Here is a 15,944-nt window from a genome sequence, read left to right as displayed (position 1 = left end):
AACACACCTTGTAGTGGTTTACACACAATGAGAAGGTCAGGCTGGTGAGCAGAGATGGTTCCCAGAGTGTGGTGGGGATAAGTTACAGATTTGTACTCTGACTACAGAGATAAATCTGTAGCCAAGCCCTGCTCAGGGCCTTTGAAGCTTTCTGGAGATGCTGTGGCTGGAGAGGCGTGACAGAGCCGTCCCCGGGCACCGCAGATGTGCAGCAGGCTGGCCTGGCTGCAGGGTTGGCCTGGCAACCGCGGGATGGGGTCCCTGCGGGCCGGGATGGGATCCGCAGCATCCCGGCAGCTCCGCAGGGCTCCCTGCACTGCCGCTGACCTCTAGTGGCACTGCCTGCGCAGCGTGCCGCCCTCCTGGGCAGCCCCAGCCGTGTCCCCTGCTGTCCCCTGCGCTCTGATCCTCTTCCCTGCTCCCTGCCCCATCCCCGGGCTCTGCACACAGCCGGGATTTAGGGCAGGATTGAGCACTGGGCAGCCGCAAACCCTTCTGTCAGTGCTCACTCTTGCACACTCAGTGGGCTCCTAACACCTTATTTTCCAGCGTGTTTACAGCCAGTATCAATTTCAACCTTTGTTGTTTGCTGTTCCTGCTCCTGGGTGATTTATCCTGGGCCTTGTACAAGAAGCTGTTCCTGTCTAACCAACTCTGGGGGGATTTGGGGCTGTGGCAGTCGCTGGTGGCATCTCTTTCTAGTGGTAAAAGGAATTTCCTTTTATTCCTTCTTGTAAACAAAAAGCCGGAGTAACATGGAACATCTGGAGAAGCTGGCGATGTATCCATGCTGTAATGTCTCTCTCTGCATTTTGAGCCTGGCTCCAGTCTTCTGAGGACAGCAAATGTTACTGTGAGGGGCAGAGCTAAAGGAAGTGGGAAGAAAACTCTGAAAACAGGATTTTTTTGCCTCCGGTCTTTAAAAACTGAATTCCTTTTTGCAACTAGGCATAAACCCATAAATTATTAATTAAATAGCACATTCCGAATGTAAAAACAAAGCTCTACGTGTGGCAGCCTGACAGTTTGGGGTTTTGTTAGAGCTTCAGGAAAAGTAAATTCTGCTTCTACAGAAAGTGCAGGCAGAAATTGCTGAATGCATTTCCTCTCTTCCTTGTCTAGACGACTCCAAAGCAGAGCCCAGCCGTTCCAAAGAGCCTTTTGAGCAGCTGAAGGCTGAACTGGCTGAGCTCAGGTCTCTGGTTGTGGAGCAGGCTCAGTGGGAAGGTATGAGGGAGCTGCTTCTCACTGACTGTCCCAAAAGCTGCCTGAATGAAGTGTGGCTGGTGCTGGCCAAAGGCCCAGCAGGAGTTCCTGCCACTGGTAACCTGAAGCTGGTAATCCTTCAAAGCTGATAATCCTTCCAGCTATGAATATGTACATTTTAATGTCTGATGTATTCCTGTGCTTAATTTGGGACTTACCTTTGTGATAATCACACCAATCTCTGCTGCCCCACTCCGGGGGCTCACCTGGTGACTCGGGCCCCCTTTGGAAAGCATCTTCCTCTCTGACATGATAAAAAGTAACGCCGTGGATGCTGATCCACTGGGTCCCAGCCAACATTTTTTTGCTTATTAAAGCTTTTCCTAACATACTTTTGACTCTGACTGATTAAAGTTTATATTTTGCTTGTTCTTGCTGCCGTGGGGGGTCATAACTGTTCCATGCCTGCTGTCCTGTCCCCTCCCCGCAGAGGTGCCTGCTCGGATTGCCGTGATTTCGGAGAGACTCCGCAGCGTGCTGGGTGACAGCAGCGAGGAGGACGGAGCTGCTCCTTTGGATTCCCCAGTCCAAGTGGCCGTTCCTGCCCCCAGGCTGGCACCCTGCCACCAGAGCGTGAGTACCATCTGGCTTGGGCTGAGGAACAGTGGGGCTGGGTAGGGAAAAATGCATCTGGATAGCAGGTGTGAAAGGCTGCTTTGTCTGCCGACAGCAGGAGATACACTTCTCCTTTTGTCTCCCTTGTCCTGCCCTGCACAGACTATTCCTGTGTTTTAACCACCTGGAAGTTGCTGGATCATGGGGGATCTGGAGATATTTTCTACCAGAGCAGTCCTGTGATGAGCAAGGCTTTCCCCAACAGCTGTATCTAGGTGTTTATTGTGTGCTGGGGTCATTCCTGGGCTGTCATGGGCTTATTTTTCCATCCTTAGTGGCAGTGGACCTGTACAGCTTACAGTGAGTATCATTAACCACTGTGTCTCCTTGTTTTAGTGTCAGGAAACGTAATATATACAGAGCAGAAAACTAGGTGTAGGTGTCCAGCCTGGCAAGCAGGAATCAGCAGTGTGGGTTTTATTCCAGGTTTGTTCCTGGTGGTTTTTATTTCAGGTTGTTGATCTTCTGCTGACATCATTCTGCCAAACCCTACTAGCTGCTTCCTCTTTTAACCCTCCTGACAGGTAAGATGTGAGTCAAAGAGTAGGAGAACCAAAACTGGGTGATAACCGGAATTCCAGCTCTAGTGCAGGGCTGAGGAGGGACTTTGGGTGTTCATACCCCCGTGCCAGGCTGGCAGCTGCAGGCTGCTTCCCCCGGAGTTTCTGCACTCCAAGAACCTCACTCTGAGGTACATGAGTAAATAAAACCTGTTTCTTCTCTGTGGTTACAGATCCTTTCAGCAAAGTGGCCTTTGGCTCTGCTTTGTGCTCTGTGACAGGGATTAAACACCCCCCACAAACAGTGCCCGTTTCAGCCCAGTGGTGGTGGATGGCAGCGAAGCCAATCCCGTTTGTCCTGGGATCCCGTTTGTCCTGGGATCCCTTTTGACCTGGAATCGCTTCCCCCTGCAAGGACTCGGGTTGGTTCTGGCCTGGCCGAGGAGGGAGAGGCAGCACTCCCCTGCACGGGAAGCACTGCTGCGAGTCAGCTCCTCCTCGACGTAGCAGAGCCTGTAAACATTATGGGCAACATGTCAGTGGAAAATCACTTTGTTGGGCAACAAGGACGTGCTGAGGAGCTGGCTGGGATCCCAGCTGCCGCCGTGCTCTCCGGAGGGCAGCGGAGGGCAGCGTGCTTTGGCAGCCAGGGCATCCTTCCCTCTCTCGAGCTGCTTTGCCCCGGAGCAGATGAATCACTGTTAAAAACCTGATTGAAAAGTCGCTGTGACAAACGAAGAGTCCCAGGAAGTGGTGTCTAAGCACAGCTCCCACTGGTCTCCTCTGAGGATGGGCTTTTCTGTTATCTGGGTGGGAAAATCCCTCCCTCTCTCCCTGCCCCTGCTTTGCAGCAGGGCCTTGTCATAGCAATTCCTTTCTGCCTTGTTCTGTGATCCCATTTACTGCTCTGCCTCTGGTTACCCTGTGCTCTGACTGTGCCCCAGGCAGCTCCTCCTGTCCTTATTGTCACCTCAGAGGCCACTTTGGCCTGCTGAGATGACAACAAGTATTTGAGATGCCATCCATTGTGTGAGGCAGGGCACTGGTGGGGGGCATGTCTGTAGGGGTTCTCTGCTCAAGAACCTCAAAAGTGCCCCTTCCTCTGAGCCTGTGAGTGGAATGATAATTGTGCTGTGTTTACAGACAAGCATGCATCAGCTTCAGGGTGTTCAAGCATTTTTAATTACCTATTCCTGTGTTGGGGATAAATTTAATGAGCCTGTGGTTTCACCCTCTGCAGGCAGGGCCCGTACCTCTCCTTGGTGGTGAAGATGATGTGTGGACACAGGAATCTTCTGCCTGCACTCCTGGGCAGGCTCTGCCAGCTTATTTATCATCAGGTCAGCTTTCCAGCCAGGAATCCTACAGTGCTAAAGGCCATCCTACTCCATTTCCTGAGCTGGGGGGCATGGACCTGTCTGGGCTGCACTGTGGAGGGACTTCACCAGCCTCCAGGCTTCCAAAAACTACCCTGTTTTGGTCAGAGTATGAAGTTGCCCTCAGGAATGTGAGGAGAATTTTTCCCTACAGAAATACTACTTGTGGAAGGTTAATGCATTCTGAGACATTTTAACAGAAGCTAAAATAGGCAAGTTTAGGAAAGAGACAAAAGAAAAATGGCAGGATGCTTCATTCCTAATCTTCCACATTGAATAACTCAGCTGTAAAAATTAAAAAATAAAACTAAAATACTCCTATCTGGGCTGAAGCAGTGCATGGTTTTGTTATTAAAGCATTGCTTGGTTTATTTCCTCTACCCTGTGATATTTCAAGGGTGAAAATAACAGGCTGATAGACTAAATTAGCTGTCAGAGAAGCTAAAAAGCCTTGAGAATTCCAAAATCTGAATTTACAGTGAGTTATTTCAGGTTGCTGTATTGGAGAAACCTCCCATTCTGCTGCAGGTTGCCTCTCATCTGCTCAGTGGTTGCTGCACTACCAGTGGGCAGAAACAATGCTCAGCTCCTTCACTAAGCCTGAGTTTTTTCCCTGAGAAACCTTGTTTTGGTACAAAATGTTACAATAATACAAGTGAAGTGTTACAGTATTAAAAATGGAATATTAAACTGTTACAATGAGACAAAGAAGATGTAAAAAATTTACAAATGAAATGTTACAAAGTTACCAAAAATATCTCTCCTGTTCTTTACTTATTTTCCCTTTCAGGGTCCTTCCCTCAGTGCCGCTCATATTTTAGGACTAGCAGCTTTTGTGATTCACTTAAGTGAATGCAGAGCTTTAATTCCTGGAGTGGAAGCCAGTTTTGGGGTTTCTCAGCCTGTTCCTGGAAAGGCCCTTTCTGTTTCAGAGTACTGGAGCTCCTTGCTCGTGTGCAGGACAGAAGAGTCGTTTGCCTTCTGCCTGAGGTGAGGTGGGGCATCCACCACCTCCTTGCTCCCCCGGGTTTTTGGGATGCTGGGAAGGCTCCCGTGGAGGATTTCCAGAGCCTGTGGAGGTGGTTGAACCAACCAGACAATGAAGTTCTTTCCTTTTCTCTCTCAGGTTTTGCACTGCAGCAGCCGCTTATCTGATGTGCAAGTTCTCATCCTGCTCTTACGAAGATTTTTGTGCCTTGATTCCCCCTGGGCTGATTAAAAAGGTAAAAGGGAAGAAGTTTTGCTATTACCAATTTCCTGCTGCAGGTCCCTGTGCAAGTATCACTTACACCAAGAAAACAATGTAGAAATACACCTCGGTGCCCTCCCCTCCTAGCTCTTGGTGCTTCTGCTTGTTTGGCAGTTCCACACAAGCAGAGGTGGCTCTGGGCCTGCCATGAGCAGGGTGTGATGTTTCCATTCCAGCTGCAGTACCTCGTGCCACGGCTGAGCTTGGAAGCTCGGGGAGTCCTGTGTGAGGAGGCCAAAGCTGCCCTCAGCTGGAGTTCCCTGTCCTGCCCCTCTCTGAACTACAGGAGAGCCAGCCTGTGTTTGTGGAAGCAAGCACGCTTCCAAGAGCTCTTGGAGGAAAAGGCATTCCAGGTACAAATCTTTTCCATCACCCAAATTCACCATCTGATTCTCACCTTTTTAGATCTTCCCTTTGCAATTTCCTTATTGGTGATCAAAAGCTTCTTGTAAGAACTTAATGCCTGAAAGTAAGAACGAAATACCTGAAAAGTTGTCTGGCAGCTGAGTCATGTGGGCTGGGATGTTGATGGGGATGATAAGGTAGAAAGAGAAAACCAGAGGTAAAACTTTTGTGTCCTACTTCTTGGAAAAGCAGGAAGCTTGGCAAGCTGTAGAAGCTCAGGCACTGCAGAGCAAAGGCCTGTCCATCACCCTGGCTCCATGCTGTGCTCTCTGTGAAGTGATGGAGAGGCAAATAACTGGAAATCCTTGCTTTTCTGGTGCTTTGTCTAAATGCCAGTGTTCCCCCGAGCCACCTGTGCACCTTGGATTGCCTGGCTCAGCCTCGCTCAAAGCACCTCAGCCATTCTCTTTGTACCACCTTTGCAAAGTCTCTGATTTGACAGACTCTCTTTTTTTTAACACACTTCCTCTAAAACCAGTTTGTCTTTGTGCAGAGCAGTTTGTGGTGTTCCTAGAATGAGTCCTTGTGCTTGGCTGGCTCAGTGTCCAGGGCTGGAACACCCCTGTGTTAGAACCTGTCTTTGATGCTCACACTGCCTGTCTGAGCTTTGCTCATTTTACCTTTATTTCTAATAACACCCGTTCATCCTGGTATCTGGGCTCGGAGGGGATGAGTGTGTTTGGAAATGTCAAAGGGATGGGTGTGCGTGGGACAGGCTTTATGGGATTTCCATGAATTTTTGAAGGCCAATGGGGTTTTAGCTTGAATTTTTTAATAAGAGAAACAGGACAGGAACTTCTTTGGGTTGATGTCTCTTGTTTCATATCTCTTAATCCACACGGGATTGTGTCTGGAGAGGAAGTGAAGGTGAGGTTTATGTGGGGCAGCAGGTGGCTGTTCTGCCCAAGTTATTTCCCCTGGTGTTCTTCCCTGCTCCTAAATCCTTGTTTTTCCCAGCTATCTTTCAGAGAGTGGCTGCTGATGGAGCTGGAAGTGTGCCCTGAAAAGGACATCCTCTCTGCTTCAGAAAGGTAAGGGCCAAGGGGCTCTGTTGGAAAGGGAATAGTGCAAGAGTCTCCCATGAAAATTAGGGAAAAACACTGAAGATCAGGAAGTAAATGAAGAGTTGCTGCAGGATACAAATGCCTGTTGCCTGCTGTGGTTTGTCCTGAGTTCAAGCACTGCTGGAATGAGCTCTGTGTGTGTTTTTACTTGAGGAAGGCCAGGCTGGATGGGGCTTGGACTGGTGGAGCCATGGCAGGGGGTGGAACTGGATGGGCTGTAAGGTCCTTTCCAACCCAAGCCATTCCATGGTTCTCTGAGGCTCACCCACACAGCCTGCATGTGCAGCCCTTCCAAACAACTTGTGACAAACCCTCCCTGTTCTGGAAGCCAGAGCTGGGTGGGGTCTGCTGGAGGACTCTTCATGTCTGTACTTACATGGTGCTTTTATCTGAGCACACATCACTCATCACACTTGATGTGTGAGCTTCCTTCTACATCAAGGGAAGGGCACCATTCCAGTAGATTTCCCATCTCCTCCTTTTGCTTACTGCAGACAGGATTTCCATTACTGGGCCATCTATCAGCGGTACCTTCCTGCACCTTCTGCTGCTGGTGGCTGTGATGGAGACCTGGAGAAGGCTTGTGGAGTCATCATCGATGCCATCCTGGATTCCTCACAGAGGTATTCTGTGCCATGACTTCCCCTTCTGGTAATGGCCTTGAGGCTGTGCACTGCGAGCTTGTCCCTTCCGTGGGGCTGGGGAAGCCATTCCCTTCTGGTCTGGCTGGAAGTGGGAGCTGGGAGGTGGCCCCGTGTGACTCACCAGTCTGAGCATAAGCCTCTTGCTTTGGGTGACAGAGGTCTGGGGCTGCAGCCACAGAGAGGCCCTCGTCTGGCTGTCTTTTTTAAGTTGACTTTGCACTCAGATTTGTTCGGCCAGACAAGCAGCAATGCCCCGGGGGCGTGGCTGGAGCTGGAAAATGAGGAGGGAGGTTAGAGCAGAGCTGCTGCCTCAGCTAGAGCTTATTTAAGGCACAATGTCTGAGCTCTGTGTTCATCTGAAGCATCTGACTGTATTTGAACTGTGCTGTCCCCTGGGCTAGCAGGGTGAGTTACCTCGTGTGTCCCCTAATTTCAGGCTGGACCTGGGTGGCTGTGGCCAGTCGAAGATATCGGTCAGCCCCGAGATTCTCTGCAGGCTGCAGGTGATTTCAGACTCTGAGGATGTTCAGTCCTTGAACTTGACCAAAGTATTCCCTCATTCCTCGCTGTTGGCAAGGCTCCATTCAGCTCTCACATGTGGGCAGTGCTGTGGGGATTGGGAGAGGTTCTTCTTGTTCATCTCTGGTTGCTTCAGAGAAACAAAGAGGGTTGGAGAGCAGGCTGGTGTGTGGCCCTCACTGGTTTCTCCACCACCCTGTTCAGGAGCTGGTGCTGGAGCTGAGGTGCAGGCCAAAGCTGCTTCCTGGCTGCTCAGCTGCCCAGAAACACTTCCTGTTCGAGATTCTCCAGGGAAGACTGACAGCCAGCCAGCATGGATCTGCTCTGGGAGAGCAGCTGTGGAGGCAGCAGGAGCTGCTGCTGCACAGAAGGTAAGTGCAGGCCTGAGCAGCTGGGAATGCCTCTAGCAACACTGCTGCTCGAGGCAGGGTGCTGTGTGCAGTGTCCTCCCCTCTGGTTCCACAGCAAGGGACAGTGGCACTGGATGTTGTGGGGACAACTGTGCAGGGGACACTTATTCCCTGGTACCCACTGGAATTAGCTGTGTTTCCATGTGCCATCTTGGGCTATGAGTCGCCCCTGCAGCGGGCTGGGTGTCACACATCTTCATGGGGAGGCTGGTTCTCTCCCTGACAGTAACCTCAATATTTCATTCTTCTCTGCTGAAGGATTCTGGTCGGGCTCCCTGCATCCACCCTGATCACCACATGCTGGAAAGGAAACACAACAGTGCTGGACTGTGACGACTTTTTTTGTTTTGTGAACTCGGAGCTGGTAGGTGATGTGAGCCAAGTGGTGATTGGTAAATGCTCTAGACAAAGACCTCACATTTGAATTTAGGGAAGGAGGTCGCATCCAAACTACCCAGAAAAGCTGTGGCTGCCCCATCCCTGGAAGTGTTCAAGGCCAGGTTGGAGCAACCTGGTCTATGGAAGGTGTTCCTACCCATGGTCCTTTCCAACCCAAATCATTCCATGATTCTGTGACTTTTGGGTTCATTGATTTGGAACTTTGGTGGCATTTTACACTATTGAGAGCAAATCCTTGGGAGTCGCTTTGTTTGGTGAAGTGGGTTACAGACAAACCTCCAGCGTTTCCATGGAGGCCTGGAAGGGGTTGAGCATGAGCCCTTCTCCAATCCCTCTGTCATGCCAGGGCCTTGAACTGTTTTGCTGTAGAGTGAGATCCTCCTCATCCTCCTGAGAAACACCCAGGGACATCCCTGCAGCTTTCTGGAAGGTCATTTGCCTTGCAGGTCCCTCAGGACACTGCTCTGTGCTCCAAGGACAGCTGATTTCTGTTTATTTGTCCTGACTGGCCTTTCCAGGCCCTCCTGCACTGTGATATTAGGCACAGCCAGAAACCTCTGTTCACCCCAAGACTGTTAATCCATCTGCTGCTGCCGCCCTGGGCTCGGGGTGGGCAGGGACGTGGGGGCCGTGCAGCTCAGGTCCGTGGGAGTGCTTTATGTGGAAACCACGTTCCTGCCACCTGAGCTGGCCTGCAGGACTCACGGTGTGGTTCTGTGCTGCCTGAGCCCCTCTCTGCCAGACACCCGAAATGCTCTAAGGAAATCACATTCCAAAGGCAAGGAATGATGATTTTCTTTTCCCTCTCCATGTCCTCCTGCAGAAGAACGTCTGTTCCAGAGGGTACGCGCTCTCCTACGACATCACAGCTCACTTCTTCAGGGTAATGCTGCTTTTGTCACTCTGCCTCACTGTCCCTGCTCAGAGCTTTCCTCCTGATACACGAGGTGTCCCCTTTGTACCCTCCTTCTGAGAACCCTTGATGTAATTCTGAGAAGAGCGGTAATCCAGGAAGATGAGGGGAAGCAGCAGGAGGAAGTAGTGGTGGAGGTGAATTTTAATACAATGCAGCAAAGCTGGTGGGGGAAGGAGCTGTTGGTACACATTTCTTTTGCTGAGCCGTGCTGACCCCTACAGTTATCTCAGATCAGTTTACACACGCTCAGTGAGGGACTTGGAGCAGCAGAGAGGGATGTGTGGAGTCACCCTGTCATTTGTCCTCTTCCAGGGCCTGCTTAATGCCAGCTTGGACTGTGAGGATGCAGCAGAAGGGGTCAACGAGGCTCTAACAAAGTGTCAAAGCAAGTGTCCCGTGGTGCTTCTCTCTGCAGCGGTAACTGATCTCGTTTTGGCTCTCTGATTTTGGGAGAAATGCAGCACCAGTTCAGAGCTTGTGTTAAACACTATCTAAGTGTGCAACATCCAGCAGAAACTCTTAAAGCCTTTGGAAATGTGCAGGGTGTTTTTGAGCCCTTGGTATCACTGACCCCAGCTCTTGGGTGCTGCCACAGGGGCTGTTCCAGAGAGGGGAGCTGGAGGCCTGTCCTGGTCTCTGATGCACTGTGTGGGCTGGTGGTTACATCACAAGCAACCAAAATGCCAAAAAATCCCTTTTTTTTCTCTCTCCAGTGTGTAACTCCTCATGTGCCGTTTTACACAGGTTTTGGTGCATGTGTTGAGCGTGGCCATCACCTCTGTGGAACAGTTCTTTCATTCTGACTGCTCCTGCCAGAGGAGTCCCAGGGCAGCCTGGTGTGAGCCTCTGCATTTCCAGGGTGTGACATTTCTCCCATTTCTGATGTGTGCATGTACAGCCTGGGCTTCTTCACTAAGGAGAGGGGAAAAACCTTTCCCTGAGTACCTGGCTGTACCAGACTGCAAGCAACCACTGAGGCCCCACCCCTAATGCTGCTGGCTTCCATCTTTGTCCCCAGCTTTGGTGGCCGAGGCTGGAGCCAGTGCTTTGCTCTCAGTGGAAGAGACTCTTTGGGGCTCCACTTGCAGAAGAACTGGACAGACTGAGGAGCTGGCATGGCTCAGGCACCAGGTGTGTGTGAGGGATGGAGCGTGGAGCTGCTGTCCTGGAGGGACCAGCCCTGGAGGCCAGGCAGGATGGGATGCTCACGTGGGCTGAGGCTTGCAGGACAGCTCTAGACAGACTCCTCTGCAGGGCTTAAACTCAAAATGGGTCATTCTAATTATTTAGTCTGGTCCTGTGTGCAATGTGGGTCAGAGTGCTTCCCCACAGGGAGAAGGGGATCTCTGCAGAGGAGGCTGGGAGGCAGAGTCCTGGTTAGGCGCAGCCTCCGCAGGCGTTGAGTCACTCCCGGGAGCTGCCGCACCCTTTGCTCCCTGGATTTGGGGCATCTGGGCTCCTGAAGCTGCTCACTGGCTCCTGAAGCTGCTCACTGGCTCCTGAAGCTGCTCACTGGCTGCTTGCTTCCTTCTTTACCTCTCCTTACACGGTCTGTCAGTGCCCTGCAGCTTTTCTCCAAAAGCTGGGAGTTTATGTAAGAATCTCCTTGCAGGTTATGGCAGGTGATAATCACATGCTTCTGTAGTGTAGAGTTACTGCCTGTCCAACTGCTGATAAAAGAGATTTGGGAATGCTTCTGTCTGCTTCTAGACTTTGGCTTTTTTACAGCTGTCTCCAGGTAGCACCCAACTACAGGGAAAACAAAATGGAGAGAATTATTTACTTTTTTGTCCCAGTCACAAACTTGCACCTTTGCCCAACTCCCCGATTTCCTCCTCATTCACAGCTGTGCTTTTTCCCCTTTTTTAGGTCCAAACCCTTGACATGTTTGTTCTGTTTCCCAGGTTCCTTTGTTCAGGAGCAGTTTTCCCTCTCTGTGACCCCTCTTGGCTCTCGGCTGCCTTCCTCCACAGTGCCATCCTGCAGCAGTCACCACGAGGACGAGGGAAGGAGGCACTGGAGAGGCTGGGGGCTGAAGCAGAGCAGGCAAGGCTGGGTGCATTTTATGTGTCTGCTCTTCCCTACACCTGAAAACTAGAAATAGGAGGTCTTTAGCTGAGAGAAGTTGTCCTGAGATAGTGCTGCATCCCTGGTAATCCCTGTTGGGAAATCTTGCTGGTGGCTAGTTGATAAAAGGTGGCTGTAAATTGCCAGTTGCTAAATTCTTATCCTAAAGGCAAAGTTGTTCCAAGCTTAAAGTTTTAACTCAGACTCTGGCTCCTGTGAAGTCAGGGAGGGCTTCTCAACAGCTGCATTAAAAACTGAAGCTGGAGAGGGCCCTGCAGTGATGGAAAGCTCCATCCATGGCGTGCCAGGATTCCCTCTCCCTCCAACAACAGCAGTCCTTGTGGGTTTTAGCCCGGGCAACTTGGCTGGAAAGTTAAGGAGATGCAGGAAGTCTGTGAGACAGCAGCACAGGCATCTTAGGGACTCTGGGAAGTTATGCTGTGATTCCCAGAGACAGATTTCCTGAGGGTTTTCCCAAGTCTGGTCCAGGAAATGGCTCTGCCTGTCACCCCAGTGCAAGGGGAGTTCCCCGGAGGGCTCTGCTGAGGAGGAAGCCGGGCTGCTGCCTGGCAGTTCTGGCTGTGGATTTTCCAGGGAAGAGCCAGGATCAGAGCTCAGCACGGGAAGTGTCCCTGTGTCAGAGGCTCACAGGTGCCAGTGCTGAAGCAGAACCTGGGCCTCGTGTTTACTGTGGAGGTTTTATTGCTCCAGGCAGCAGCTCCTCTTCCTGTGGGATTGACTCCTCCACTGTTGGTACTGGTCTGGAGCCAGGAGCTGCCAGTCAGAACCTGGTGTCACTGAGCACACTTGGTACACGGGGAACAGCTGCAGCTTTCAGCTCAGCATTCCTGGAGGGTGCCAGGGCCAGTGAGAACCGTGGGAGGGCTGAGGGGAACTGGGGTCCCAGCAGGTGAAACACTCTCTAGTTCATCCAGGTCCAGCCTGGGAAGGTACCTGGTGAGATGTTTGTATTCCCTGATTGGGAAGGTCGAGTTCCAGGTCATCACTACAGGTACAACTAACAGGCAGCCTCTCTCCCCTGCAGCTCCTTGTTGCTCTGCTGTTCTTCTCACTCCTGGATCTCATCTCAGCCAGAGTAGCACCAAAGGTGAGTTCAGCCCCGAGGGAATTCCCATGGCAGTGGATGTGTCTGATCAGCTTGGTTTGCTGCCCGAAAATGCTTTGTAGCAGCACTGGGAAGGCTAGGAGCTTGTTTTGCCAGGAGGAAGGGATCAGCAACACCCCAGACAAGCCTGCTGAAAGCCCTTCTGTTCCCATCAGATTAAACCTGTGTTTTCCTCTCACTGACGTTATCTCCCTTTTCACTACTTTCATTTCTCCTCCTGGATGATTTACTGTTTTCAGTTTCCTCTTCAGACTTCACACCTCCCAGGTAGTTCAGGAACCTCATGTCTTGCTCAGCTTTTGTGTAGCATCTCACATCTGTCAGATGATGTTTTTCCTCAGGCTGGAATGTGCTACTTCATGGGAGAAGGGCTGCCCAGCGAGGAGGAACATTAGTTTCCAAATGGTTTAATGCTATTAAGCGAAGGAGCAAAGATGACAGGAACTTCCAGCAGCTGCCTGCCCTGAGCATCCTGCTGCCTGTGAAGGCTTGTTTCTGTCCCTTTGCTGTCACCTCAGCTTTGAAGTACAGCCGTTTGGGGAGTCACCTCACAGATGGGATCAGGGAGCAGATTCAAGGCAAAAATAACCAACTGGTCTCAGTCTGCCCGTGGGAGAGTCTGGGGGAAGAGCCAGGGAGGAGAGAAACATCTTGAGCAGACAGAGCTGGGAGGTTAATCCATATAAAATGAGTAATGAAAAAAGAAACCCCACAATAATCCCAAGACACGTCACTAGAAAGGTTAGAGAGGACAAAAGCTGCTCCAGTGGGGTGGGTGTAGGACGTGCAGTGGTCTGTTGATTAATCCAGGTTGGATGGCGCTTGGAGCAACCTGGGCTAGTGGAAGGTGTCCCTGCCCATGACAGGGGGTGGGACTGGATGATCTTTAAGGTCCCTTCCAACCCAAACCATTTTATGGTGCAGCTTTCCCCTCTCTCAGCTGAGCCCTGTGGTGGCCTGGTTTGGTGAGGAGGACACTGCCTTGCTCTGGTGCCCAGTTTCCTGGGGGAATCCAGGCTGCCAGGTGAGGGGAAGGACTTGGGCTGAATTCTTCAGGTCTGTTAGCAGAGTGCTTCATGTGCAGTCTCCTGTGGGGGTTCCTTTCTGCTTCGGTGTAACTACAGCCCAAGACAAACCAGACCTCTCCTTTCTGACACCCAGGAAGGAGTGGATTTTCAGATGTCTCTGGAATGGTCCCTGGAGATCTTGCAGTGCCTGGAAGAGAGGGGCACATCCTGGCTCCTGCTCTTCCATTCGGCAGAGAGAGGTGAGTCCTGTCCCCAAGGGGTGGAAGGACGGGTGACCCATCCCTTGGGTTGGAGTGTCCCTGGGAGAAGGGGCTGCTGGCCCTTTGGAAGCAGCACAAAAAACACTTGTGTGAAAGCTGAGAAAACATCCTGCTTCTACCCCAGAGTTTGGCAGACCCAAGTGACGATCAGGAATGACTGAACTCAGGTTTGTTCCTGCTGGTAGAGAAAGCTTGAGGGGACAACTTGCTTCTCTTGCTGGTTAGCACCCCCAAGCCCCCGTATTTATTGTGGGCTGGAAGGAAACTGTGCAGCCCTTGTGCTGCTCCAGAAGTGTGAAAGGTGATGTGAGGCCCTCTGAAGGTGCTCAGTGTTCCTCCCTGTCCTCGCAGGCCCTGGGCAGTGCCATGTCCTGCGCAGCGCGGCCTCGGACCGCCACACCCGGCTCCTGCCCCTGGCATTCTACAGGTGACTCCTGCTGGGCTGGGAAGGAGGAGTGAGGGGGCTCTGGGGGAGGGTTGGCATCCACAGCAGCTGGCATGGAGGCAGCAGCACTGCTGGCCTGTAGGTGAGCACAGTTAGCTGAGCTGCGGAGGAGAGGACCCCTCACCAGAACACGATGCTGTTTAAGGAGCCCTGTGTCTTTTGCTAAAGAACTCAGTTAGAAGTTTTCCTTCAGCCTTGTGCTCCAAACACAAGATTTTGGAGCCACCTTCGCTTCCTGGGGTGGCCCTGCACACAGTGGGACTCAAATCACACAGGGCAGAGCAGCAGCTGTAGTTTGCCTTGTGCCTGTGTGTGTCCCATGGACCCAGAGCTAACAGAGCCCCTGTGTGACCTCCTCCAGCCTCACCCCCTGCTTCCACCGGGAGCTGCTCCAGAGAGATCCGACCTTCCTTGGCGTGGCACTCCAGCTGTACATCCAGCTGCTCCAGCTCTTTGTGGAAGGGCAAGTCCTGCCACAGTCTGATCAAAACCCCGCAGAGCACGTAAGCAATGCTTGGACTCTTTTTTTCTATCACAGACCCAGAATGGTTTGGATTAGAAATGACCTTAAAGCTCATCCTGTCCCATCCCCTGCCATGGACAGGGACACCTTCCACAAGCCCAGGCTGCTCCAAGCCCTGTCCAACCTGGCCTTGGGCACTGCCAGAGATCCAGGGGCAGCCACAGCTTCTCTGGGCACCCTATGCCAGGGCCTGCCCACCCTCACAAGTGAAAATGTCTTCCTAATATCCAGTCTAAATCTACCCCTTTTCAGCTTAAAACCTCTTGTAACTGCTCCTATTCTTTAGCTCTTCCCCTGCAGCAGCACTTGCAGTATCCCTCTTGTTCCCACCTTCCTGTGCAGAGCAGAGAGCTCGTGCAGGTGCCTTTGCTGGCAGCAGGCCCTGGAGTGCTCCCAAACCCCAAACACCCCCTGCCCTCTGAGCTGTGACAGCCTCAGGGGTGGGGTTGTGGCTCCTGCTTCTCTTCTGGAGTAGGGACTGTGCTGAGGGAGACGTTTTGCCGGGCACCCATGGCTGTGTCTCTCCCGTGTCGTGCAGGATCCCTTGGAGTTGATCTCTGCAGCCCGGCGGTTCCTGCTGGGAGCCATCCCCCACTGCCCTGCCCGGAGCTTTGGGAACACACAGCCGGTACGTGCAGGCATTCTCCCTTTTCTCCCGGTGTGTGAGCTGGGAGTGCTGCTGCGGCTCCCTCGGGCACTGATCCCGCTTCCCTAACGCACCTGGGAGCAGGGGGACACCTGGTGCTCAGCCGGTGCCATGGCCACATCCTCCACCGTGCCCAGCCCATCAAACCCTGCCCTCGTGCGGTCATTCCCGCTTGGGCTGAGGGAAGTGTCAGGCACAGCCAAAGGCATGAGTGGAAGTTTCCCCCTCCTCTGCCTGTGCTTGGCTGAGAGGCAGCAAAATGCTCCGGTGTAGCTGGAACTGAAGCTTTGAGGAAGCACGAGCAGATCTAAACCGGCTCCCTGCCCTCTCCCCAGCTCCTGAGCACCTGTGAAGAACTTGACCCGGAGCTGGGAGCCACCCTCCTGCACTTCTCACGGCCTGCTGTGGACGTGGAGCTGGAGGAAGAGCTGGAACTGTTCTGAGGAACACACCCAGCCCAACACCCCCATTACACCCAGCACAAGG

General features: G+C 52.2%; 1 protein-coding gene across 1 annotated transcript in view; it reads left to right on the top strand.

Moving 5' to 3' along the window:
• The window catches only part of FANCA (FA complementation group A), a gene marked incomplete at both ends in the record, with an annotated part of 32,546 nt that extends 16,645 nt beyond the window's left edge, over positions 1-15,901 (top strand). The window contains 22 exons of the mRNA XM_082289805.1: positions 1,123-1,227; positions 1,697-1,839; positions 2,335-2,405; positions 3,622-3,721; positions 4,548-4,747; positions 4,884-4,980; positions 5,183-5,359; positions 6,369-6,442; positions 6,970-7,098; positions 7,556-7,622; positions 7,843-8,009; positions 8,307-8,412; positions 9,271-9,330; positions 9,676-9,780; positions 10,382-10,494; positions 11,268-11,409; positions 12,476-12,538; positions 13,718-13,823; positions 14,196-14,271; positions 14,651-14,792; positions 15,351-15,440; positions 15,794-15,901. Of these exons, the coding sequence (XP_082145931.1) occupies positions 1,123-1,227; positions 1,697-1,839; positions 2,335-2,405; positions 3,622-3,721; positions 4,548-4,747; positions 4,884-4,980; positions 5,183-5,359; positions 6,369-6,442; positions 6,970-7,098; positions 7,556-7,622; positions 7,843-8,009; positions 8,307-8,412; positions 9,271-9,330; positions 9,676-9,780; positions 10,382-10,494; positions 11,268-11,409; positions 12,476-12,538; positions 13,718-13,823; positions 14,196-14,271; positions 14,651-14,792; positions 15,351-15,440; positions 15,794-15,901 (2,441 nt within the window). The remainder of the gene's footprint in view (positions 1-1,122; positions 1,228-1,696; positions 1,840-2,334; positions 2,406-3,621; positions 3,722-4,547; positions 4,748-4,883; positions 4,981-5,182; positions 5,360-6,368; positions 6,443-6,969; positions 7,099-7,555; positions 7,623-7,842; positions 8,010-8,306; positions 8,413-9,270; positions 9,331-9,675; positions 9,781-10,381; positions 10,495-11,267; positions 11,410-12,475; positions 12,539-13,717; positions 13,824-14,195; positions 14,272-14,650; positions 14,793-15,350; positions 15,441-15,793) is intronic.
• Between the last annotated feature and the right edge of the window lie 43 nt (positions 15,902-15,944).

The sequence above is a fragment of the Coloeus monedula genome (assembly GCF_965178545.1).
Source record: "Coloeus monedula genome assembly, chromosome: 13".
In the NCBI taxonomy this organism is placed as follows: Eukaryota; Metazoa; Chordata; class Aves; order Passeriformes; family Corvidae; genus Coloeus; species Coloeus monedula.
Note: the sequence above shows the minus strand (reverse complement) of the source record. Positions and strands in the feature narration are given on the sequence as shown.